A 25,791-nucleotide genomic window follows, 5' to 3' on the forward strand; every position below is an offset into this window, starting at 1 on the left:
GGACCCACCTAGAGATCCTGCAGTCATACCAGACGAGCATGGAAACACAGGGAACATTATATATATATATATATTATATATGTACACACACACACACACACACACACACACACACACACACACACACACACACACATACATAGAGTGCTGTGGGGCTGTTTCAACAAAATAATGAACAAAATAAAAATAACAGTAAGTCTGCCTGTGAAGTTCTAACATAATGACTAGGGATGGGAAGGGATGTGAGATAATCTTTTTAAACTCACTTGAAATTGCCTGATGATAGTATAATTGCCTATACAATTATACTACACAATTAAAACATCCTAAGAGTTATTTGAAAGGGCATTTTTACAAGCTACATACAGAAAAAAATAAAAGTAAATGTAAATGAAAAAGTGCATTCAAAGTTGGACAAATAAGAGTTAATGATGCCGTTTGCACCGTTGCTTTTAAAATTTTAGAACACCGCATACTCTCACTAGTTAATGTGCACTACCAGTACAATGCATAAAAATCTAAAATCATTTAAAGTGCTTGTTAGTTTTGATGCATTTTCATCCATTTCACCCTAAAACTGCTGTGTACAAATTTAAGTCTTGAAGTCTTACCCTGTGGTCTCAATGAAATCAACACAAAGTAATACGTTGAAGTCTCCTGGTAGCAGACTGAAATCAGGCACATGGTTATGACAGATGGTTGTAGGATGTTCACTGGGCTGCTTACTGCTGACCATGATGGAATAGGTGGAGGCTGACGACAGGCTAAGAGTTTTATACGGGGGAACTCTGCAAACAAGATGCAAAAGGTCCTCAATAATACATAAATTAGAACAATTAGCAGTATGGACAGTTTACTTTGGGCATAGAAATTACATGGAATAAAAAGGTACATATTGATTGCCATTAGCAAGAAGCTGTGAGGGTACAATAGACAGATAACACTGAGAATGGATTGTGTTTTGACAATAGAAAGCAGGACACATGAAAACAAAGTCATTATGCTAAAAAATGTACATATATTAAATTAGCATGCTGCCGTATTAGGAAAAAATGTGGAGGGGTGGGGGGCTCTACACTCCAGGTAAATAGAACAAAATATTAATTTCCCAGATGCAATAGGGAAGAATGTAGTGAAGTGAGTTGGTTAATGAAGAAACATATATTTAATAAATCAATAAGCTAAAAATGTCATACGTAAAACTTGAACACATCAATGGTTCATAGCAGTAAATAACAATGATTTCTACCTAATGGAAGCACCATAAGCATACATAGAGAAAACCAATATCAATAAGGCCAAGGCCAGTCCTTGATCTAATAGCGAATAAAAGTTCCTTTTGTAGGTAAATGTCCAAGGCCAATAAGTGTATAAGTAATCCACAAATCTCACTTGAAAATACAAAATCAAAAGTTCAAATCCTTGCGGATTCCAGAAGGCACTTGATTTATGAGGTCAGGCTCTGATGTTGGACGAGAAGGCCTGGCTCGAAATCTCCACCCTAGTTCATCCCTAAGGTATTCAATGGGGTTGAGGTCAAGGCTCTGTGCGAGAGAGTCAAATTCTTCCACACAGAACTCATCACACCATATCTTTGTAGTCCTTGGTTTGTGCACTGGGGCACAGTCATGTTGGAATAGAAAAGGGCCTTCCTTAAATTGTTGCCACAAAGTTGGAAGCATAGCATTGTCCTAAATGACTTGGTATACTGAAGCATTAAGATTACCCTTCACTGGAGATAAGGGGCCTAGCCCAAACCCTGAAAAATAACCCCATATCATTATCCCTCCTCCACCATACTTCACAGTTGGCATAATGCCATCAGGCAGGTAACAATCTCCTGGCATCTGCCAAACCCAGACTCGCCCATCTGACTACTAAACAGAGAAGCGTGATTCGTCACTCCACAGGACACATTTCCACTGCTCCACAGTCCAATGTTGGTGTGCTTTACACCAATCCATTCGATTCTTGGCATTGGTCTTGGTGATGTGAGGCTTGCATGCAGCTGCTCGGCCATGGAAACCCATTCCATTAAGCTCCTGACGCAAAGTTTCTGTGCTTACATTAATGCCAGTGGAAGTTTGGACCTCTTCAGTTATGGAATCAGCAGAGTGTTGGCGACATTTACGCACCATGTGCCTTAGCAGTCGTTGTGGCTGAGTTGCTGTTGTTCCTAAACACTTCCACTGTCTAATAATATCACTTACAGTTGACAGTGGAATATCCAGCAGGGATGAAATTTCACGAACCGTCTCATTGCAAAGGTAGCATCCTGTCACAGTACTACGCTTGAAGTCACTGAGCTCTTCAGAAGGACCCATTTTGTATCACAAATGTTTGCAAATGGAGACTGCAGAGCTAGGTGCTCGATTTTATACAGCTCTGGTAACGGGACTGATCGAAACACCTCAATACAATAATTAACAGGTGTAGCCAAATACTTTTGTCCATATAGTATAAAACATATATATATATATATATATATATATATATATATATATATATATATATATATATATATATATATATATATATATATATTTTTTTTATATATTTTTTTTAAATATTAAATTGGCTGAGGATCTGACTGCTAATGTGGCTGAATTTAAGGTCTCGCACTCAATGCAGGAGGATGCGTACAACATATTAAAAGGAGCAAGGCTTCAGCTATGACTTGAATTGTGATTTTGGAACCCCTAAATAACTTTCTTCTGCCTGTATTTATCCACCAACAGCCACCCCTGAAGTCTGCTGCCACACCACTCTGGAAATTCCATATCTAGGAAATACAGAGCCAAAAGGTATCTACCCCAAGCTCCACAACAAACGGCTCATTCAGCTAGTCTTTGGGAACAACTGTGGACGTGCAGGGGATGTTCTTGGTATTGTGAGACCTGACCATTCAGGGTCCAAAGTACCTCTGTGCCACAGGGAGGGGCACATTGGATTCCAGAGGGACTACCAAATTGTTTAAGGCCCTATCCTAGTCACCTGCTATAGTTCTGCCATTCTCATCACTTGAAGATGGGTCCACCACCAACTCATTTGAAAAATATTCCCAGATGCCTGATTGTTTGAAAAAGGGGGAGCTTGCAGACCTTTCTCAAAAGGTCTATAACAGAGTGAATTAGGGACCTAGCCCAGGTAAGTTACGGGACTGAATGCCCTTAGTTTTCTGCCACCAGGATAGGTAGGCAGCGCTAGGGACCAGACCCACTCTGGCTCAGGTGTTGTCTGCAGAGTTTGAGCACCTGGAGGGCGCTGAGGAACACAGGAAATGTGGTGTTTATCACAGGAATATCTGTAGACCAACAAGGTTGGGAACCTAGCCCCTCTCTTCCTAGAAATTGAACATGTCCGCACCCTGGTAGCAAAATTGCTGTCTCAAAATGACCCTTCATCTTCTAAAGTAACAGACTCCAGCTGTTTTATTCCACTAGGCTAATGAGAGAACAGAGTAGAAGGCCAAAATACTTTCCTGTGAATGAAGTCGTGGGGGAGCAGCAGATACTCCTTAAAGGTCTGGTGCTACTGGACCAATATGTGATGGAAATTCAGGCTGTTGTGACATGCTGAAGCAATCTGGAGGATCATTTACACTGTTATCATACTAAATGCAAAGGAGCTGTTGTGATAACAGCGCTTCTGCTCTCGGTTGGCCGAATCCTGTGACCACCTGGTTCTGCACCCTTGCTGTGGTATTCTCCAGGGGAAGCCCTATGGTAACTTGCAGTTCTGAAGACTCATCCTCCATAGAGCAGTCATCATTCCCAGCAGCAGCCTTCTTTGAAAATGCTAACAAGTCATTCAGCTGGCCTCCAATTTGGAGTACACTACAGTGTATTTCACTGCTGAAGGCAACTCCATCCTTGGCTGCCTTGGACATCGAGGCGTTCTGGACAGTGATGCTGCAGCGGTATGTAGCATTGTCTTTCCCCTCCTTACCCTAGAAGGCTAAGGGTCCATTTGACTATTTGCCACATGTAAAACTGGGGACAGAGGTGGGGGTGAAGAACAGCCCATGCCACACTACAGTGGACAAGTGAGGCTGTCCCTCAAAAAGGTGTAAATATAATAATAAAAAATATATCTAATAAAATTATGGGCATAAGCACATCAAACTCTATGTGTCTTTGTGTTGCCATTAGATAACAATCAAATCCAAATACAAGTTGACTTATATAAGAAATACGAATAACATTATTCTATACTATTAATGTAGTCAATACAGTCTGAAGAAATGTGCTGTGATATCAACTTCTAGTAGGATTAAATTCAAATTCCTTAAAATAGGTAAAAATATATTTATTTACTTACAGGGTATTTGGTATACTTTGTCTACAGTCCATTGTAGAAGTATCCTCTAGGACTCCTTCAGGTGAGATGGCATCTACTTGCCTGGTTCTATCATTCTTGTCTTGAAGCCCTTGCTCAGCAGCCTCCAATCTCTGTGCTAGTTCAAGGCCTTTCTCCGTTAGAGAATATCTTTATAGAAGATAATCAAAGAGAAAAGAGCACATTAACAGAGTCTTAGGGGGGAATTCAACTAGACACAAGATGTCTCCAGAACGTACGCGAGACACCTCACGGCAGAGATTTGAAAGAAATCTCCGCTCACTTTTCCTTGCATCTCATATAGGTGTGAGGAAAAATGAGCAGAGATTTCTACTGTAATTGCCGGCAATGTGCGCAGTTTTATGTCCATGCACCACATCACCGGACATCAAATTGAATCTCCTCCTTAAAGTAACAGTTCCCATTGGAGCTAAATACACAATACAACAGTGTCTCCATAGTATGTTGGCTATAGTGAAACCTGTATTTCCACACATGACTAAACTTCTGAAGTTATTTACTTGGGGTCATAGCCAGAAGCTTTTTTCTCCAAGCAAATTTGGGCTATGATGCATGGATGAATGTGTAAGTAGTGTGTACTGTGTATTTTTATACAGCATCACAAGGTATGGATAGTACCTTGAAACATATATGCCAAACAGGAATAGGAACTTCAAACATTAGGAAAAATTATCTGCTTTGAAGAACGAACAGTCTATTTAAGCAACGGAAATGCATTAAGAGCAATCATGTCAAATACATAAGATTATGGCCAACTATGGCTTTGATACATGTCAGCAATCGGCTCTAATAGGAGAATAGAAGAGAGCAATTGTTTCTGTGCTTGTTAAGTCTATGTTTTGTGTAGGGTAAAAATCTCACATTTATTTATGCATTGTTGTTTTGCATGCTTTCTTGGATTCCCTGTCAATTTCAAGACTTATATAACACTCACATTTTGACCCTTAATAAATCTGCTATGCGCAAGAATTTAACATCACAATATCCTTGCATAATAAGCAAGTGGATGTGGTATACAAAAGGAAAAGCAGGTGACAGTATATGATTGTTTATTTGCACTCATGGGGTCAAACATTACTTTTATTGGAAGCATTTTACAGGTATGCATGCATCCACTGCTAGTATGATGATATCTTTCAGTGATCATTGGTTTTAGAAGTGGGTCACACATTACATTTGCAGAGAAGGATCAGATCATACTATGACATCAGTGCAGCAGCATGAAGATGCAAGTCCAAAGAGTAGGATAACCCATGGTTGGCTAGTAACGTTATTGTGAAGATATTACTATCCATGCATTCTATTAAGCCTGTTGCTTACTGTGCTCACGTTATGACTTCAGAATCAATAATAAGAGCATCAGAGATAAATATACTGTATTCAGCTGGGTTGCACATAACTAGTGATAGAGACATTGTCTACAGTAGCTCTAAAGAATGGCTTATATCAAAAGACAAGCTGATGTAGCAGGAGACAAAATGTAATTGATAGAGAGAAATAAAAAAAGGCTATAGGTCGCACTGGGAATGGTTACAACAATATTATAAATGGCAGGGAAATCAAGGCTCAGATCAGTGTACATCCATGATTATGCTACCATATGAACGCAACGCATATAAAGCATACAGCACATGTCTGAGTACAAGTCACAACCACTCAATTTAAAATAAAATAAGGGTTAACATACACCAACATTTACATGCAATGGCTTCCTTACAGTCACACTAAATCATGGACAGGGCTCAGACTGAAACCAATAAAAGCTTTGCTAACTTCAACCTAACATTCCTGCTAAATCCAATAAAGGAAATGACCTGCCGGAAATCCAGCATAATGTTGCTTCGTAGTTATAAGTGACATCATTTCCTTTTTGTCATAAAGCAATAGACATATATGTACATTTGTATCATTTACAAGCACACAAGCAAAACCCAACTTCCTGAAAACAGTGAAGCAGGATACTAGAGCTTAGTAAGTATGTAGTAATGTTTTGGAATGACTGTGCAGAATGAAACAGTGAGGATGATAAGGAATGAGTCACAGAACACGTAATGTTTGGTTTTTCAGGTAGGAGACACTGACGTCAAGGTAAATAAAACCACCTTACACACACTGATTTCTATATATGTCAATTCATGTTTGTGAAGCTTGTTTGTTATTACACAGGAAAGGGCTGGAAAGACTTTATAAGCAGTGGTTCTTATGGCGAGATGCTAAACAATGAATCACAGTCCATACCAACCTTAACTCCTCCCCACTGGTTTAATAGTGGGGTTACATTCAATGCCACCTAGAGGGTTGGTGAAAAGACTTACTATATTACCTGGCTGGGACATGAGTTTTGATGACCAAATCCTTCTGAATTAATGTACTGACAGAAGACCAGGCTGTGTACTTATTGCTGGGGTCAGTCTGTACATGAGAACAAACCAAAAAAGTTTTATACAGCGTCTTTCTAGTATGCAGGAACATAAAACAGACTGTAGTTTAAACTGTGACGATACAAAATGCACGCAGAAAACCCAAATTAAGATATATGAACAAACATGGACTAAATTATAGGCACACAATGGTTAAGCTCAAACTGATCTTGTTAAAATAAATATTGCATATTAAGAAGAACAAAATGTGCAGTCAAAAAACAAGAGAAATGAACTCCAACATGGAGATAAAATAGTGTAATGGGGTAAAATCAAAACAGTGGTGCGTGAGTAACCCAGGGCCTGAACCCTAGGCTAATACACCCCCTCGCAAGGTTTAAAAACCGTCACCATTATCACTGTGCATTTGCACTAGCCCTCAGGCACTTGCCGGTGATACGGCTACTGACTTGCGAACACGTCCATACTGTACTTGGTCTACGTTAGATCAACCCTTCAGTTGTATGGAGGAGCAAGTGTCAGATGCAAACAAATTGACATTAAATATAAACATATGACTTCTTTGGTGTGAAAGGGTTGTATGGAAAAGATGTATGTAAAAGAGCTAAAAAAAACGGATGTGCACCCAACTCAGCAACAGCCCTTTCTTTATATAGTGGCGTAAACATAAGAAAGATGTCATGCATTCCAAATTAGATGGGAGTAGAATATTTCACATGCATTTGTGTAGCTTCAATTTCAGCCTCTCTAGCTGTGATTTTATTTATGGTTTTACAAACGCAAAGTGCCTAAATGCCAGCAGCCTGATAAGCACTTTCTGAAGAGCTTATTTTCATGCACTCTTATGTGCCTTTTAAGAAAAATTATTGGTCAATATCACAAAAGGCATTGCCAGTTTCAGATCTTAACAGGTGAATTCATATTTCAGTGCATATGTTCTCATGCACACCAATTATATATTATATAAAGTATATATATTATAATTAAAATATGTTTTACCCATATATGGGTAAATGTCAGGTCAGTGACGAGAGTTCTTGCTTAAGTATTTATAACAGGGACTGGCAGCATACCACATTTGATACGCTAATATAATAGTAAGTATGTTTCCTATAGGATCTACATGGTTCTCTTACCAGAGTGAATGACTTGTCACACAGTGACTGAGCATCTCTCTGCAGCTCTGCCTTGGTCATGTAACCTTTGGAATTTGGATTCTGCAAAGCCCAAAAAAAAAAAAAAGTAGAAAATATATTTAGACTAGTTTTTATGGCTACGTGATTACATTGTATCTGGTCAATTAAACGTGCCGTTTATGAAGCTTTGATAAAAAAAAAAATAGTAATGGATTGGATTTGGATGACATTTAATATAAAAACAATAACGACATGCTGTGGGCCCCGTGGTACCTACAAGAAGGTCGTAGTTGTCTGTCCACTTCAGCTCTCCCCCCACTATTAGAACATAGTCTTTGGGCCGTCTCCAGATCCCCTGGGCAGGGTGCGATGCACCGCGCTTACGATTCTTGTCCTTATTGATGTTTGATCTTTAACTGCACGGGGCGTATGTCCCCAGATGTGTTGCATGTATTGTCATTAGCTATATTTTCAGTGTTATCAGTGCCTTTCCTACTCCCTACTCTCCCCCGCTTATTCTCTCCTCCCTCCCTCTACCTTCTTCTCTCATTTCCAAACCTTTTCCCCCTCCCAGCTTTCCACAGATATCACTCATAAAACTAATGAACAAACATCCTGTATATTCAAATGTTTTCAAAGTACCATGATGCTTGTGTGTGTGTTGGAAGAGCTGTTGGGCTGCTAATTATTTTTTAAAAGGTTGACAATTAAATCAAACTCATTGAACACTTAATAATTTGAAGATTTAAACCCGGGCAACGCTGGGCATCTGATATATATATATATATATATATATACACACATACTAACAACAAGATATATCTATATCTATATATATATATTATATATATATATATATATATATATATATATATATATATATATATATATATATATATATATATATATAAAAAGCATATATCAGACTTTTGAATGCTGACTGAATTTCTTCCGGCCATAAACGTGATAGTAAGTGCAGCTCCTTTGTCAGAAATGTAGCCACCAGATTCCAAGGATTCTTCTTATAAAGGGCATTAAAAAAGAAGGTATTGATCTGACACAGATATACAATAGCATTGCACCACAAAAACTAGAAGGGGGGATTTAAAACTCCATTAAGTAATTATGGTTGGAGCCATGCAAATCACTACTTAGAATTTCCTTTTGGCAAAGTATGCTGAACTACAGGATCCAGCCAGAATGTGGAGCTATAGGTGCATGGCTCCACTCTGAAACACAAAAAAACACTTTTCTGCACATGTACAGTAAAATAGCGTATGGCTAGGTCTGTATGCAGCCCTAGAAATATCTGCCCAATGCGTGTATCTACACTTTGAGAAGTGGACCAGGGGAGAGAAGGGGAGGCCTAGGGTAGCCAGAGTGTGTTACACGCACCTTCTGTACTATGCAAAGTAGGAAGCAGCCAGATACACCTGTCAGAAGGCATATCTCGTGTGTCTGCTTCCCCCTTGGTAAAATATATGTCCTGATGATAATCATTATCAGCACGGACCCTGCACCGACATTAAAATAAAAAAAATAAAAAAGATAACTAAATAAATGAATTGGAAAAAAGCCAAACCAACTCTAGCACTGCCAGTCAAAATCAGAGGGGCAAAAAGTGTCAGTAGCTGGTGGCACCATAGCAGGAAAACTCACTGCATGGGTTCTCCCTGCCCTAGTACCAGCTAACCCTAGTTGTTTAGCGTGTGCCTGAATTCCTTTCGCCGGAACTCAGAGCATGAGGTCAGGATATGGGAAACTCAATTAATTCAGTGTACTGTAAGGGTCATTGTGCTTGCAGCTCTGGTCAGAGCAGGATGACTGTAGTCTGTCAAAGGTTTCTTGTTTTTACTAACCACTGGAAAACCATCTGGACCTTGTGAATTAGGTGAGGAAATAAACTAGTTAAAAATGGATGTGTGTGATCTCTTCATTTAGAATTAAAAGCTTCTTTTTTTTTCCACAATTTGTCTTATTTTATTTTATTATTTTTTTTAAAACAACAAAACAAAAAATTTTTTTCAAGGTTACACTACAGATCACTGGGAATTTAGCCTGTTCTGACCAGCATAGGTTTGGTTGGTAATATGTGGGACCCCACACTGAGGGTGTTCATGCTATAGTGCCACAAGCCCTGGCTGCAATAGCCTTTGGGAGGGCCCCACGATTTTTCTCCTCCCCCCTATTTTGCCAATACTAGCCTAGACTGGCCACGCTAGTACTGGTTTGACTTTTTTGGGAGGAGAGGAGGATTTTGTTTTGTTTTTCTTTTAAATGCTGGTACCGCAAGATACACTTTGAACGTATCTTACTGAAATATATGCAATTTGCGTACTATGCAGACTAGCAGGTATTTATAGTTACAGGAGACTCTGTATAGTATGCATATTGCATAACTTTCACAAATGTAATTTATCCCTTTTGGTGTAAATTGTTTCCAACTGTATATAAAGTTCTAAATACTATTTTATAGCAGGTTCATGTGAATACCTACTGTTTAATAACACATTCTGCTGTATGTTCTAAAGGATATTACTGTCATTTATTTACAGTGGAGGATGTTTTGTTTCCTTCAAGCAGCATTTTTTTTTTTTGAGCATATCAATGGATTTCTAGCACTGGGCTACATGTACTCCAATGGCCAGTGAAGAATCACTCACAGGGTGTATACAAATGAAGGTTTATGTCTGTAACAGTGAGGACAGCCTGGATTGATGAAACTATTGCTTACCTTGCTATCTTTGTAGAGGGTGAGCAGGACTGCATAGCCACCTGACCTTCTCTGCGGCACATACTCACGCTGTTTTTTTCCATCTGTCTTTTTTATTTTCTACCATGACAGAAACAAATGATAAAGTAATACAGTTAAAGGCAATCATTCATCTTTATATATATTAGATATGTTGTTTTTTATATACTAGATGTCTAACAGATCTTAAACAAATACTTTTGAAGAGGAAAAGAGGATCCTTGGCAACCATTGATTTTTAGCAGTCAATCTCTAGAGAGCTCCAGCACATCCATCCAGTGAAGACTGTAAACATAGCCCAGTAGAGAGCTTGTTTACATTGTGATTTCAGTGATAATTTGACCATTGAGGTGTAGCGTATGTCACAACCTCTGGGAAATCAGGAAAAAGGCATATCATCATCATCATCATCATCATTTATTTATATAGCGCCAACATATTCCGTAGCGCTTTACAATTGGGGACAAACGTAATAAACTAATAAACAAACTGGGTAAAACAGACAAAGAGGTGAGAAGGCCCTGCTCGCAAGCTTACAATCTATGGGACAATGGGAGATTGACACATGAGGTTAAGTATACATTTTGCATCTTGGCCCAGCCAGACTGCAAAGGTAGGGTGACTCATAAGCTAAATGATCCTGTCACACAACAATGTTATTCCGGGGGTAGTTGTCTTGTGTGAAATTGTGTAACAGGCTAAAGGTAGTGAGGTTAAGATGGTGGTTGAGGAATATTATAAGCTTGTCTGAATAGGTAGGTTTTCAGAGAACGCTTGAAAGTTTGTAGAACAGAGGAGAGTCTTATTGTGCGAGGAAGAGAGTTCCATAGAGTGGGTGCAGCCCGAAAAAAGTCCTGTAACCGGGAATGGGAGGATGTAATGAGGGTGGATGAGAGACGCAGATCTTTTGCAGAACGGAGTTGCCGAGTTGGGAGATATTTTGAGACAAGAGAGGAGATGTATGTTGGTGCAGCTTTGTTGATGGCCTTGTAGGTTAGTAAAAGTATTTTATATTGGATTCGGTAGAAGACAGGCAGCCAGTGTAGAGACATACAGAGTGATTCAACAGAGGAATAGCTATTTGCAAGGAAAATCAGTCTTGCCGAAGCATGTAAAATAGATTTTAGGGGTTTGAGTCTGTTTTTGGGAAGACCAGTAAGGAGGGAATTGCAATAGTCAATGCGGGAGATGATTAGTGCATGAATTAAGGTTTTAGCAGTGTCTTGTGTGAGATATGTGCGGATTCTGGAAATGTTCTTTAGATGTATGTAACATGATTTAGATATAGAGTCAATGTGGGGAACAAAGGATAGGCGTGAATCAAGGATTACACCTAGGCAGCGAGCTTGTGGGGTGGGATTTATGGTCATGTTATCAACAGAGATAGAAATGTCAGGTATGCTCTTGTTGGCGGGTGGGAATATTATTAACTCTGTTTTAGAAAGATTAAGTTTGAGTTGACGAGAGGCCATCCAAGATGAAATGGCAGAAAGACAGTCAGTTACACGGGACAACACAGATGTCGAGATATCAGGAGAGGATAGATAGATTTGGGTATCATCCGCATAGAGATGATACTGAAAGCCAAAGGAACTTATTAGATTTCCAAGAGAAGCGGTATAGATAGAGAACAGCAGAGGACCTAGCACCGAGCCTTGTGGTACTCCAACTGATAGGGGAAGCGGAGCAGAGGTGGCTCCAGAGAAATTAACAGTGAAAGAGCGATTAGAGAGGTAAGATGAGAACCAGGATAGAACTGTGTCTTGAAGACCTAGGGATTGCAGTGTTTGTATGAGAAGAGAGTGGTCAACGGTGTCAAATGCAGCCGAGAGATCAAGGAGAATTAGGAGAGAGTAATGGCGTTCAGTCTTAGCAGTGATCAGATCATTAACAACCTTGGTCAGCGCAGTCTCTGTGGAGTGTTGAGAACGAAAGCCAGACTGAAGAGGATCCAACAGGTTGTTTGCGGAAAGAAAGCGTGTGAGGCGAGTGTAGGCAAGTCTCTCTAGAAGCTTGGAGGGGCAAGGGAGCTGAGAGATGGGACGGTAATTTGAGAGAGAGTTTGGGTCGGAGTTTTGTTTTTTTAGAATAGGAGTAATCACTGCATGCTTGTATAGTGATGGAAAGATGCCAGTAGAGAGTGAGAGATTACAGATTTGAGTTAGAGGTGAAATGAGCACAGAAGACAGGGATCTACCAATTTGCGAGGGAATAGGATCAAGAGGACAGGAGGTAGAGTAGGAAGATAAGAAGAGCGTAGAAATTTCCTCTTCATTTGTGGGGTCAAATGAAGAAAGGGTGTCAGAGGGTAGTGGGAAGGAAATGAGCTGATGGCTTGTTGAGGAAGAGGATACCATTTCTAGTCTGATCTTGTCAATCTTGTCCTTGAAGTAGGAAGCAAGATCCTGAGCACTGATAGTAGATGGAGGGTTCGGGGTGGGAGGATTGAGAAGATGATTAAATGTATTGAAAAGGCGTTTGGGGTTAGAAGCCTGAGCATAGATAAGAGATTGAAAGTATGTTTGTTTTGCAGTGTCCAGAGCATTTCGATAGGAGTGGTAGACAGAAGTATATGTGAAGAAGTCATTAGAGCTTCGAGATTTACGCCAGTGACGTTCTGCTTTACGGGACAGTTTTTGAAGATTTCGTGTTGCTTTGGTGTGCCACGGTTGACATCGAAGTCGACGTGTAGTATGAAGTGTCGCTGGAGCCACTTGATCAAGGGCCGTTGCTAAGGTTAGGTGAAAATGAGGTACTGCCATCTCAGGGGATGAGAATGTAGAGATAGGGGAGAGAAGGTGTTGGAGAGAGGTGGAAAATTGTTGAAGATTAATAGAATTAAGATTTCTACGAGTATGAGGAGGCTTGGTTGAGTCAGACAGTAGAGAGGTTAGAGCAGTGGGGGTGAGAGTGTAGCTGATAAGGTGATGATCCGAGAGGGGGAAGGGTGTATTAATAAAGTTAGAAACTGAGCATAGTCTAGAGAAAACAAGATCAAGGCAGTGGCCATCCTTATGAGTAGATGATTCAATCCACTGGGAGAGGTCAAGTGAGGATGTTAGAGAGAGTAGTTTGGAAGCAGCTTTGGAAGGTGGGTTATCAATGGGGATGTTGAAGTCACCCATGATGATGGTGGGGATGTCTGAAGATAAGAAGTGAGGGAGCCATGCAGAGAAATCCTCAATAAATTGTTGGTGTGCTCCAGGGGGACGATAGATCACCGCAACACGTAGGGAGAATGGATTAAAAATGCGAATAGCATGTACTTCAAAAGATGTGAACGTGAGTGATGGGACATTTGGTAGAACTGTGTATGTGCACTGTGGGGAGAGAAGTAGTCCAACCCCACCTCCTTGTCTGCCTTCAGGTCTGGAGGTGTGGGTGAGATGGAGGCCACCATGTGAAAGTGCTGCAGGTGAGGCAGTGTCTGATTGCATAAGCCATGTTTCTGTTATTGCCAGAAGGTTGAGGTTTTTTGAGAGGAAGAGATCATGAACGGAGGTAAGTTTGTTACAAACAGAGCGTGCATTCCAAAGGGCACATTTAAAGGACTTGGGAAGAGAGGGGAGACAGGTGATGTGTTTGAGGTTTGCTATAGAACGGTAGTGTTCTGATGTATGTGTGTGTGAGGAGTGTGGGGGACCTGGATTAGGTGATATATCACCAGCTAATAGAAGCAGAGTGAGCGAAAGATAGGCAAGGGGATTGTAAGATGTGTGGCCTTTTATTTTCTGGCGACAGGTGGAGGCTGTACTTGTTAGAGATAATAAATAGGACAACAGTTCATGGGTGTTAAATAGAGGTGAGTGGAGTAATGCAGGTGCAATATGAACAAATTTGTGTGTTGGTGGAGGGGTGAAAGATGACACAGTCCTAAAGATCATGCCATGGCTTTGGAGATTTATGCTTAGGCAAATTAATCTGAGGCTGGCTTTAAGGCTTAATGGAAATAAGGAGAAAAATAGGACAGATGTGAAATGTTACAGGCCATTTGGTCTGTAAGAATGTATACACTTATCATTGCATCTTTTTCTCTTCCAATACATTGAGAACACAAAGAGCATGATTTATTGCTGGCCTTCCAGGAAGTGGACATAGTCAGCATCCCCCTATGGCAAACCTTTCCTGTTGTTCATTCAATTTAGTTCAACAAAAGTAAGAAAGACAGATAATGTGTAGTATCCCAAATCAGTACCATTCAAAACAACAGAACAATTGATCAAGGCACTAAACCTTAGTTATGACTCCAACGTGTTCATTTGAAAGGGCATGAATCCGTATGCCAGCACTAATGAGAGAAGAATGTAATGGCATTGCACAAAAACCACATTTATTTTTGTGTAATATTGGGGGACAGACAGTGGTCCAAGTTGGCTGGTATACAGTGGTATGCCATCCTGCCACTTCTACTGCTTTCATTGTGAAATTATTAAATTCTATTCACTTATATTTTCCACGACCCCACCTCTAAATGTCCATAAGCTATTTCTAAATTTCCACTAAACAAGTTGATAGGGACATCCAAAAAAAAGCAGTTCCAACAGCATAAAGGTGGGTTACACAGACTGTGGGTGTCTATAAGCCATTTTTCGTAAATCCTCTCTCAGTGAGGCACCAACATGGTTCCAATAAAACCAGGTTGCTATAAGAATGGGTGAACAAGAAAGGCCCCATAAATATTGAACGCACATGGTAAATGTACAGTGATCCAAGAAGGTAATGATCTTGAATCTATGGCATGTGCTCAGGGAAATCATTGACACGTCAAATGGTTATATTGAAAAATGCTTACAGTAATGGCAGAAAGGGAATCTAAAAGCCTAGTAGGACAGCTAAACAAAATGTTCATGTATGCACAATTTGACGTTACACAATATTATACTTGATTAAGTATTTTTATCAAGTGGTTATTTGGGATGTGTGCATTGGGATTCTTCATTTTCTGCTGTGCGTTTCAGTATTTTCATTGCTCAAATAAATAACAAACAGATCCAGTTTCACATATTTGAGTGATAAGTATATCACAGCACTTGCAAAGTTCACAGAGCTCACTTACCACGGGAGATGGTCCCTGGCTCTCTTCCTGGGCAGACTGTATTGAAAGAGGAGAGGGGCCTCTCTGCTGGTTTCTCTCTGTATTACCCAAACTAGGAAGAGAATGAATTGGAGCATTGGGACCTGTGAACATAAGAAACAAGACAGGAAGTAACAGACTAAGCAGAGTAGTGAATACTGTTAACAACCATATTTATAATATCAGTACACTTAATACAAAAGTAACCCAAAAGAACAAGGCGTAAACCAGTTTTCACCTCCAAGAATTTTCCAAAGTTGCCTCTAGTCTGTTTGTAAGAGGAAAATATAATTTTTACTAAAGATTCAGCACTAGATGGCAGTATTATTATATATAAATATTTTTTAAGCAACCTCTGAGGCCATTTTATGGTTGTTGCACCTTAAGCAAACTGAAATTGCATCAAAACCAAAGCATGAACATGTGTAGCTTGATCAGGCCTCAAATGGGGCCCAGAAGCATATAGATGCTTTCACAATCCAGCTAAGACATTATTACAGACCCTTCACCCAGTGCAAAATGCTCTGCTATCAAACTTCCCACTTAATTTACTATTGTGATAATCTGGATGAATTAATTCATTGATGTTTATTAATATTCTTATCATCAAATAAGCATATCAGCAGAAGTTACTGCAATATGATGTCTGGGATCAAAGCATTTTGTAGCTTGTGGCAGAGTCTGTTAGAGTATTTGTCCAGTCTTCCAGGAACAGGCCATGTTAATGCTCCCACAGCTGACTGAATATACAATATGCAATCTACTGTATTGTAAGCTTTTAAATCTATATCTGCCAAACCTCCTACTTTTGCAATGTGATAATGGCACGTTTCTGCTTTTAAACTTGTTTTTTCAATAGCAATGTCCTAGGCCTCCGCAGGTTATATCATGCAAAAAAAAAAAAAAATGCCTCCAGTTAACTATTTCAGCACATGCAATTTAGGTTGCAAGATATGTAGGACAAGTGGGCTATCATCAAACTTTGGCATCATTTAATGTTTAAATGCACGGAAACTATTTACAGTCTTGTTGAGAAATGGGTGGATTACTGGTGATATCTGGGTGCAGTTCTGGTGACTACCATGTTGTTCCAGAGGTTAATGAAATAATTAAAAAAATGCAATGCATAATGATTTGAAGTCATTGAAAACTAATCTCCATTAAACAGCTGCCTTTAATAAATGAATATGTACTTTGGTGTATTTTTAAAACATGTGATATTTTAGTGGGCTTAATACATAAAAAATGAGGACCAAAATCACATTCCGTAAACTGCACTCTTTAAGAGTACAAGCTATTGTATCCATGCTTCAAAGTTATTTTGCCAAGTACCACTGACTTCCTAATTGCAAAGCAAATATCAACTGTGTCAAACAGTAAGTGTTAATAGTTAAACACACCAAGGGATAAATGTATTAAAGTGCAGACTTCGCAAGTCTCCGATATTCGGCGACTTTGCAGGGAAAATTTAAAATGCCAAGTACTATAAAGGAAAGTTTTGACTTTAAAGTCATTGCTGTTTTAAAGTTCTCATGCAAACTCCGCACTTTAATACATTTAACCCCTAGGGGTAAATGTATGATACTCCGGTTTCTTCAACTCCCGCGAGTTCGGCGAGATGACAGCTAAAATTTAAAGTGGCGCTGCTTTGTAAAGGGAAACTTGCCTTCAAAAGGCAGCGCCGCTTTAAATTTTAGCTGTCATCTCGCCGAACTCGCGGGAGTTGAAGAAACCGGAGTATCATACATTTACCCCCTAGTGTCTGTCAGCCCTGTCAATTACAGGGTACATCAATTGGGGAGAAAAAAAAGGAACAAATAAACTATTTACCCCCAGGTGTCTAGAAATAAGACATTTTATTGGGCCACTAAAGCAAATGCTGACCATATATGCTGCTATATATCAGCGTTTATGGCCTGAAAACAGCCCAGATCCCCAAAGATGAGAATTCTGGTCACCAGCAAACACAACCCAACTTGGCAAAAAGATTATGGCTTCCACCCATTTTAGGAATGGTTCATAATGTCTGTCAAGAGCCAATATAACTGGTTCTCAGTGATTACAGCTCCCCTGTACAAAATAACAACATTGTGCCATTACAGCGGTCAGAGTGCTGCTCCTGTGCCAGGAAGCCCAATGATATGGCAAGAGGAGTGTGTCTCTGACCACTGTGTATGTTACATGCATGTTATAATGCTGAGCATTTGAGATTTAATTGCAGAGCAGATGTACTGCAAGGAAAGAAGCCAGGAGTCTGGTACATTGTGATGAGGGTACAGAAGAGGCTGTGTGATGGGTGCATAGCCTTATAATATGCTGTTCATTTGAGTAGTAGTAAATGTGAGTTCAAATTTACATAGAACAAATTATAAAATTTACTGATAGATGCACTGCAGAGAAAAGAGGTGTCAGGGGGCACAGCAGTCTGGAACACTAAGATTGGGAAGGTAAAGAAGGATTGTACAGTCATAAGGTTGTAAAAGTGTGGAGTACGGTCATAAAATTCTGGTCATCTGAGAGGTACATGGCTGTTCCAATTGTCAGGGAACAGTTCTGATGGTCCCTAGCAAATGCACTGCAGAGAAGGGGGAGCCAGGGACACAGAAGCCCTACATTTTGGGAATGGTAGTGGGGGAGGAATGGGGGGGACATAGGAAGACTGCATACTTTTGACTTCTGGGGCCACAGGTGGCTAGGACACTAGCATTTGAGGGCCACAAGGGGACTGCAAACTGCGACTTCTGGGGGGACAGCGGGCTTACACACTGTGGCTTCTAGCACATTTCAATTTATGCTGCGACATGCAGATGGTAGGGACAGAATTTATTGTAGACAACATGTATCCATCCCTGTCTTGTATCAACGGTACAGGCTGGTGGTGGTGCTGTAATGGTGTGGGAAATGTTTCTTGACACACATTAGGCCCCTTAATAGCAACTGAGCATTGTTTAAATGCCACAGCCAACCTGAGTATTGTTGCTGACCATGTGCATCCCTTTATGGCCACAGTCTAGCCATTTTCTAATGGCTACTTCCAGCAGGATAAGCAGCACAAAACACATCTCAAGCTAGTTCCAGGAACATGTCAATGAGTTCAGTGTACTCCACAGTTACCAGATCTCAGTTCAAGAGACCTCTGGGATGTGCACATATGTGACACTGTTCTCTCCTGGCAGACATTGTACGTTTCAGACCACTCACTCTCAGTCTCTACCCTGGGGGTAAATGTAGCAAGTTCCGATTTTTTTCAGCGTGTTAAAATCGCAGTAAATTTTAGTCCAAGATTTCTCAAATGTATTAAGCTGCGATTTTTACCCTGATCTTCAAAATCGCTGATCATCTCTGCCACTTTGCTGCGATTTAAAACACTTCCGTGTTAGCTAACTCCCGTGTTGTCCTTATCTAGCTGCGAGATTAGTAAACACATCACTGTTACACTGCCCTGTCTATAGAACTGGAGGTCCCGACAGCTGTCAAAACTGTTAAAAATAGATCAAAGTAAATAAAAAAAGCGTGGGGTCCCCCCTCTATTCACTATTAATCCTAGTGCTGCCAGCCTACTGCTGGTTACGTGAAAATCGGGGGGAAATTTTGTGTGGGGTCCCCCCGGTTTTCACATAACCAGCACTAGGCAAACCAGTCACGGTTGGTGGAACTATAGCAGGGGGACACGCGGCAGGGGTCATCCTGCCATAATGACAACCAACCCCAGGCTGTTCAGCGCTGGGCTGGATTCCCTAGGGAGTGGAGTCCGCCGAAAAAATTGAGCGGGCACCCCCCCCCCCTCCCTAGGGACAACCAGCACAGCGCTGAAAGCACTAGGGCTCTTCCTACACCCCTGGGCGGTGGGTGTAGGGTAATAACGGCGATATAAGTGTAAAAAAATAAACGTACGCCATTTTGTTTTGTGGAACTACAAGTCCCAGCCAGCCAGAACATGTTTGCTTGAAAAAAAAAAATAAAAAAAGAGGAGAGTCGCTGCCTCAAACAGCTTCTACAGTGCAGTAGCTCCGATACTATAAATAGACCTAGCGTTCATTGCGTATTAGGGGATTTTCCCACGACAGTGTGGGAAATCGCAGTTTCATACATTGGAGACTTGTATAGTTAGAGTGGCAAACAGTCGGGAGTTTGATCTCTATTGATTTTGGAAATAGTGATTTTGACAGAAACACAACTCTGGCGATTTTACATGAAATCTCAGCTTCATACATCTGCAATTTTCTCAAGAGAAAATCGCTGTATTTGCAAAATCGCACCTTGATACATTTACCCCCTGGACTCCTCCTATACCCAATTTCTGCTACCTGTCGGTGCTGCTAAAGGGTCTGTTCTAGGTCACCTACTTTTCTCCCATACACTTCCTCCCTTATGACATAAGTAAGTCTTACGGTTTTTACCATCATCTATACTCTGATGATACCAATACCCCATGCCTCCTACTGTCCATCTACTATGTCTTCTTGGATGTCCCACCACTTCCTTAAATTGAACATATCTAAAACGGAACTGATCATACTGCCACACCCCTGTGTCTGCTCACCTCCGCATATCTATCTGTTGACAATATTACCCTATTCTCTGTTCCTCAAGTCCGCTGCCTAGGAGTTATCCTTGACGCTACCCTCTCTTTCACTCTCCACATTTAATAACTCTCCCAATGTTGCCGTTACCATCTTCGAAACATCTCCAGGATTAGACTATCTCTCACCACGGAGGCAACCAATACAATTATCTCTTATCATATCTCATCAGGACTGTTGCAACCTCCTGCTCACTGGGTCTCTCCTCCCAACTCTCCCCACTCCAATCCATCCTAATTATTCTTTCCTGACGCTACTCATCTGCCTCTCCTCTCTGTCAGGCTCTTCACTGGCTCCCTTTCCACTACAGAGTCCAATTCAAACATCTTAGCCTCACCTATAAAGCCCTAACCCAAACCTCTACCCCCTACGTCGCCAACCTCATCTCCCACCACATTCCGTCTCGTCCCCTTCGTTCTGCCAATAACTCTCACCTCCAAGGCTTCTCCCAAGCTGCTCCCATCCTCTGGAACTCAATCCCACTCCCAATCTTTGATGAATCCCTGCCACAAACAATTCAGGCTGTTTTGGGGGCAAAGGGGGGTCCTACCCAGTAATAGAAAAGTGTACATAAAAACGTGGCCACTAAGTGTATATTTATAGTATAGTAGCTACAACTTATTGCATTTCACTAAAACAGAGAAGTCTAACTGCTGTAACAGCACAGCAAGTTAGAGTACTGTAAACTTTATGGCAGTTATTGAGCCTACAATAAACTAGGCAAATCACATACACTCCCCATTTAAGTTCCAAGTGCTTTTATTCTTAAGAAAGGCCTAATTTGCTATTGTCAGATTACATGAGAGTGGTCATGACACCCAGCTGATTTTTACTCCCTTAACATATCACCATGAAAATAAATGACTGGTCCAATCTTCCCCCTTTCAGTTCTGTGCAGGGTTACTCTCAAAGACAATAATAAAGGCCATGCTTCTGCATACTACACAGCAATCCCCTGTTTATACTTCTAAAAAAGGTGCAAACTTTGTTCTTCCTTTGTTTTGAGTGGGAGGTCCAGACTTTGAATGTTGTACCCGTAGAAGTGGGAAGGTGCGACCCTTCCTGTTTTTTTGTTTTTTAAAATTACCGGACTGGACTGCTGATCCAATTGGGCTGGGGACAACAACCACAGAGGTACAGCTTTGGTTACTTGCTCAGGAGATTCTAGAAACAAGAACCTTGAATATTTTGCTCTCTGATCCAAAATTGTATTGCAAATAAAGCCTTGATAACTGGGGACTTTGTTAGAAGTCTTGGGCTCCTTTACAACTTAGTGTCAAAACTCCTGCTTCCAAAACTCCGGAGCATGGCTCCATGACCAGGGGTGCAACAGAGGCGACAAAGGCTAATACAGTATGTGAATTAAAACATGGGATAGACAGAACACAAATCTAAATCTCAAAACAAAGGATCAGATAGGGTCTGGGTATTTTAGGAGCTAAAAATGAACATACTAAATGGGCTGTGTGGTTCTTATCTGCCATCATATTCTATGTTTTATGGCAGGAGATAGGGCCTGAACCTTATATTGTTTATTTTATGTTGCTCAGCTATATTCAGAAAGTGCTATTAAGACTTTCCAACAATTTATGGAAAAGGTTGGAGTACCCAGTCATTATATATTTAGACACTTGCAGCTTCATCATGCCCTGCATACATAATTCTCAACAGAATCCGCCGAATTGCTGATTTTTATGTACCTGGGACCTTACATGACCTTATTGGCAAGGAATTGATATCTAATTGATATGCTACCCTGCTATCAACTACTCCACATATTGTCACAGCTTAAAAAGGAGTTGGAACCAGTACATTGAGGACTAGGAAAAGGTTCTGAAATTAAATTAGTATCCCTGTACTTCCAAATTGATGGTCCCAGATGTTTAATATCTATAGGGCTTATTACCCAAAGTACAGGAAAAATGTAATCCTAAATTAGATTGTTCTTTTTAGAAGTATGAGTTTGTCTCATTTATTTACTTTAATGAGGGGGATAACTGCTCAACTTTCTTTTCTATTAGACAGCCTCCTGAAATAAGTGCAAACTTGTCCGCACACTGCCTGTCCAGCATCTCTTTCCTCCTGGACAGAACTACTCACGTTCTCTGAATTCTTTACTGGTACAGATAGAGCATCAACACGCTGGGAGGAAAGTGTCACAGGTGGGAACTTCTCATCTGAAAGTGTATTAACACTGGCGATTAGAGGCAGGGATTGAAATTAAAGTAACTAGCAGCACCCTGTGTGTGTGTGTGGGAGGGGGGGGGGGGGGGCTTATCATAATAAGTATTTATATTAATCTCTGGATTTTCATACCAATGGAGGCAGCTCCTGAAAGGCAAAACACATCACAGTTCTGCAAATAGCATACAGGCCATGCTTATTTAGGAAGCTCCTCTTGTGAAAATAGTTGTAAGTGGAAGAAAAAAAGTTTAGGAACAGAGCATGTTCATTATTAAATACGTACCTTAGCACTCCGAATCACCCACTTTTAGACATTATCATGGCAACTCGTAGTTGGCAAAAGGTTGTAAAGCTGATGAAAATGCCTCTAATATAGAGGTTTAAAGAAAGCGTTTTAATTTTTTGGGAATTTAAAATGATACACACCATGCTCAGCGTAATACTTTTCCAGCCTCTCATCCAACATCTTACAGATTCCGTCTCCAAAGTTTTGCAGGATTTTTGCTTCCTTTCCGTTGCGGAGCGGCAGTGGGTACTTTTTCAGCGAGCTGATGGCCTGAGAAGAAAGGAGAATCTCATGAATCAGTGATATACACCTCCAAGGAAGCAATATGCCTAACCTCCCAGAATATCGCTACAACTTTAGGAGACAGCTCGCTTTTCTCTGCAGTTATAAATACATTTATAATATATTCCATTCTACATTATGTATCCTTTACCATAACCTAGAAGGATATGTTACATCACCATGGAGATGCGTAGCCCTATAAATGCACAAACCACACTCTCATGGCATTAATACTCTGCACAAAATTGCTAGATGACTTTTTATATCCTTGTGGTCTACATAAACATAAATACTATACATGCAGCATATATTAATTATGGTGAAGGGTTTGAAAACTGCTGGGGGCGTGGGCAGCCAAATGAGTTAAGATAATTTACTGCTCGGGCCAAGCAGCTGGATCACATCCAGTCTGTTAATGCAGGCAGAAAATAAGTGTGTGCGCAAAACAATTACTTTCTATCCGCATACACCAACATTCCTGATAATGACCTTATCTATCAACTGGAATATTAAAAGGAATTCTGCTCCTTTGGGGGACAGACATGTGGCAACATTGGGCCAAATGTCTGAAATAACAGCATGCTATATGAAAGCATAATCTGAGTGATTGCTATGGGCAACACCTATTTACCTTTTCACTACTGTAGACATATATGAATACTAGTGCAAAGAACATGGATGTGCTGTAACTGAACTAATACATGTTAACCAATTATAAACATTCCATGCATCAAGTTTATTTCATAAGTGAGATGACACATTTTGATATATTTAGTACCGATTGTCACATAATCAAGAACACTGTATATTAAAATATCACGTGAAAAACACATTCTACATGGCATCAAAGCAATTAGCTTACATGCATGTTGATACAAGAAATAATCTTAGGGTGACACACTAATCATTCTCCTAGTCCCTATTAGTACTGTCTTAAAATCAGACAATGACCTAATTTGGTCATTTTGCATCCCAAATAGAATTTACTTGTCCATTGGACCAAGATCTCAATGGATCAAACCAAAACAAAGAATAAACAAAAAGTGTTCAATGGAGAAATGGATGGCAATTGCTATAAACTAAACTGAGGTACACTATAGAGTCTAGGACAAAGGTTAACAGGCAAAGATGGTCAACATTTGGATATTGTATTAAACACCCAAAGATATTCAACTTTTTTTACTGGTTGCCATGATAAGATTATAAAACTGTACTGTTGTGACTGGTTGATATAAGATTAACACTTTATAGTATTAGCTCTGTTTGGTAATATAGAATTATAAACTATATATTATCATCACAGTTTGCTTTGATATCAGCATAAACTATGGATCGTTATTATGGGAGAGATTAAATTTAAAAGAAGGAAGGTGGATAATATAGGAGAAGGGAAATGACATGAGAGGGAAGCAAATAAGAGAAAGATGAAATTATATGGGCGGGAGGTAGAATGTATGGCAGTGATGTGAGGATATGGGCGAAGAGGGAATGCCACAAGATGTAATTATATAATTTAACCTCCATGCAATATCATACAAGATGAAATAATGTGATCAGAGGGTGGGGGAAGCAAGGAAGAGCAAAAGCAAAAAAAAAAGAGTAGTAGAGAGAGGTGGAATGCGAGAGGAGTATGAGGAGATGGACTGAAGGCAAGTCTACAGCTATTTGCAGGAAAATATGTGTTTTATATGCATGGTCTACTTTATTTGCAGGGCAATATTTGTGTTTCTATATGTATAACAATGGGCCTCAGCTTCTACTATAGGACTAAGGACGCTATGCTTCATTGAAATAAATGAGTTAAGTTGTCCAAAAGTAAAACACCCTACACACCTTATCACTACAATAGCATACCTATACACAGGACAGTGCAAATTTGGGGAAACCACTGTTGTATTCCCACTCAGCAAAGAACATCTACCAGCTTGGGGGAAAGTTGGGAACGATTTCTCCCACTTCACTTTCCTTACATGCTTCTAGGGAGGGAGATCTAAGTGGCTGGAGAGCAGGCAGTGTTTGTTAGGTGCTAATCATATATTCCAAGCTGCTGGCCACATCCCCTCCAGCAGCACAGCATGGAACCCTCACATATTATATCTCTAGGCCCCTGTGGCTCTTAATTTGGCACGGACGCAGTGCAGCCATACAGCATGTGTAATACATACGTATGTAAACCGAGGGGACTGCTTAAACATTCTTTTAACATGCTGCATAGTATGTTGGGTACTGTACAACGTATAATAAAAATATTATATGTGGATTTACATGGCAGATCTGGGATCCAAAATCATTTTAAAAGCTTTACTTATATAATCAACAAACACCGCCGCTAAACAGCATCTGCTTAAAGCATCAGGTTTTGACTGCGCAGCTTACGTGTTAGTTGATGACCAAACGTCACCATAGATACCAAAGCGGTGGGTTAGGACATTGCAGCAAACATGTCTATTGGCAAAGGACAGGCTCTTAAACAAACACATTCAGTATTCAAGGCGTAACATAGATTATTACTTAACAATGCAAATGAAGAAAAAGAAAAAAAATATATATAGCATATTGTAAAACGGAAGAACATTATGTAAGATGTATGTATTAGAAAAAACACGAGTATAGGGAGTAAAAATGCATATATGTATATTACCTAGTATCAAAAACCAAATATAAATATAAACCACATTAATATAGAAAGGGGTGACCCAATTCAAGCCACAATTATCTGCTGTTGTTTTCCACATCTATTGCCCTACTGCAGTA

At 40.1% G+C, this 25,791-nt stretch overlaps 1 protein-coding gene across 5 annotated transcripts in view; it reads right to left on the bottom strand.

Annotated features, from left to right (window-relative positions):
• Nucleotides 1–25,791, bottom strand: part of MUS81 (MUS81 structure-specific endonuclease subunit) — a 109,003-nt gene that overhangs the window by 22,201 nt on the left and 61,011 nt on the right. For all 5 annotated transcript variants that reach the window (XM_075188642.1, XM_075188641.1, XM_075188639.1 and 2 more), the window contains 7 exons: nt 22,896–23,025; nt 15,685–15,806; nt 10,611–10,709; nt 7,877–7,957; nt 6,683–6,771; nt 4,321–4,488; nt 612–788 (listed from right to left, as the gene is read on the bottom strand). In XM_075188642.1, coding sequence (XP_075044743.1) covers nt 612–788; nt 4,321–4,488; nt 6,683–6,771; nt 7,877–7,957; nt 10,611–10,709; nt 15,685–15,806; nt 22,896–23,025 — 866 coding nt within the window. The remainder of the gene's footprint in view (nt 1–611; nt 789–4,320; nt 4,489–6,682; nt 6,772–7,876; nt 7,958–10,610; nt 10,710–15,684; nt 15,807–22,895; nt 23,026–25,791) is intronic.

The sequence above is a fragment of the Mixophyes fleayi genome, chromosome 10 (assembly GCF_038048845.1).
Source record: "Mixophyes fleayi isolate aMixFle1 chromosome 10, aMixFle1.hap1, whole genome shotgun sequence".
Classification (NCBI taxonomy): Eukaryota; Metazoa; Chordata; class Amphibia; order Anura; family Limnodynastidae; genus Mixophyes; species Mixophyes fleayi.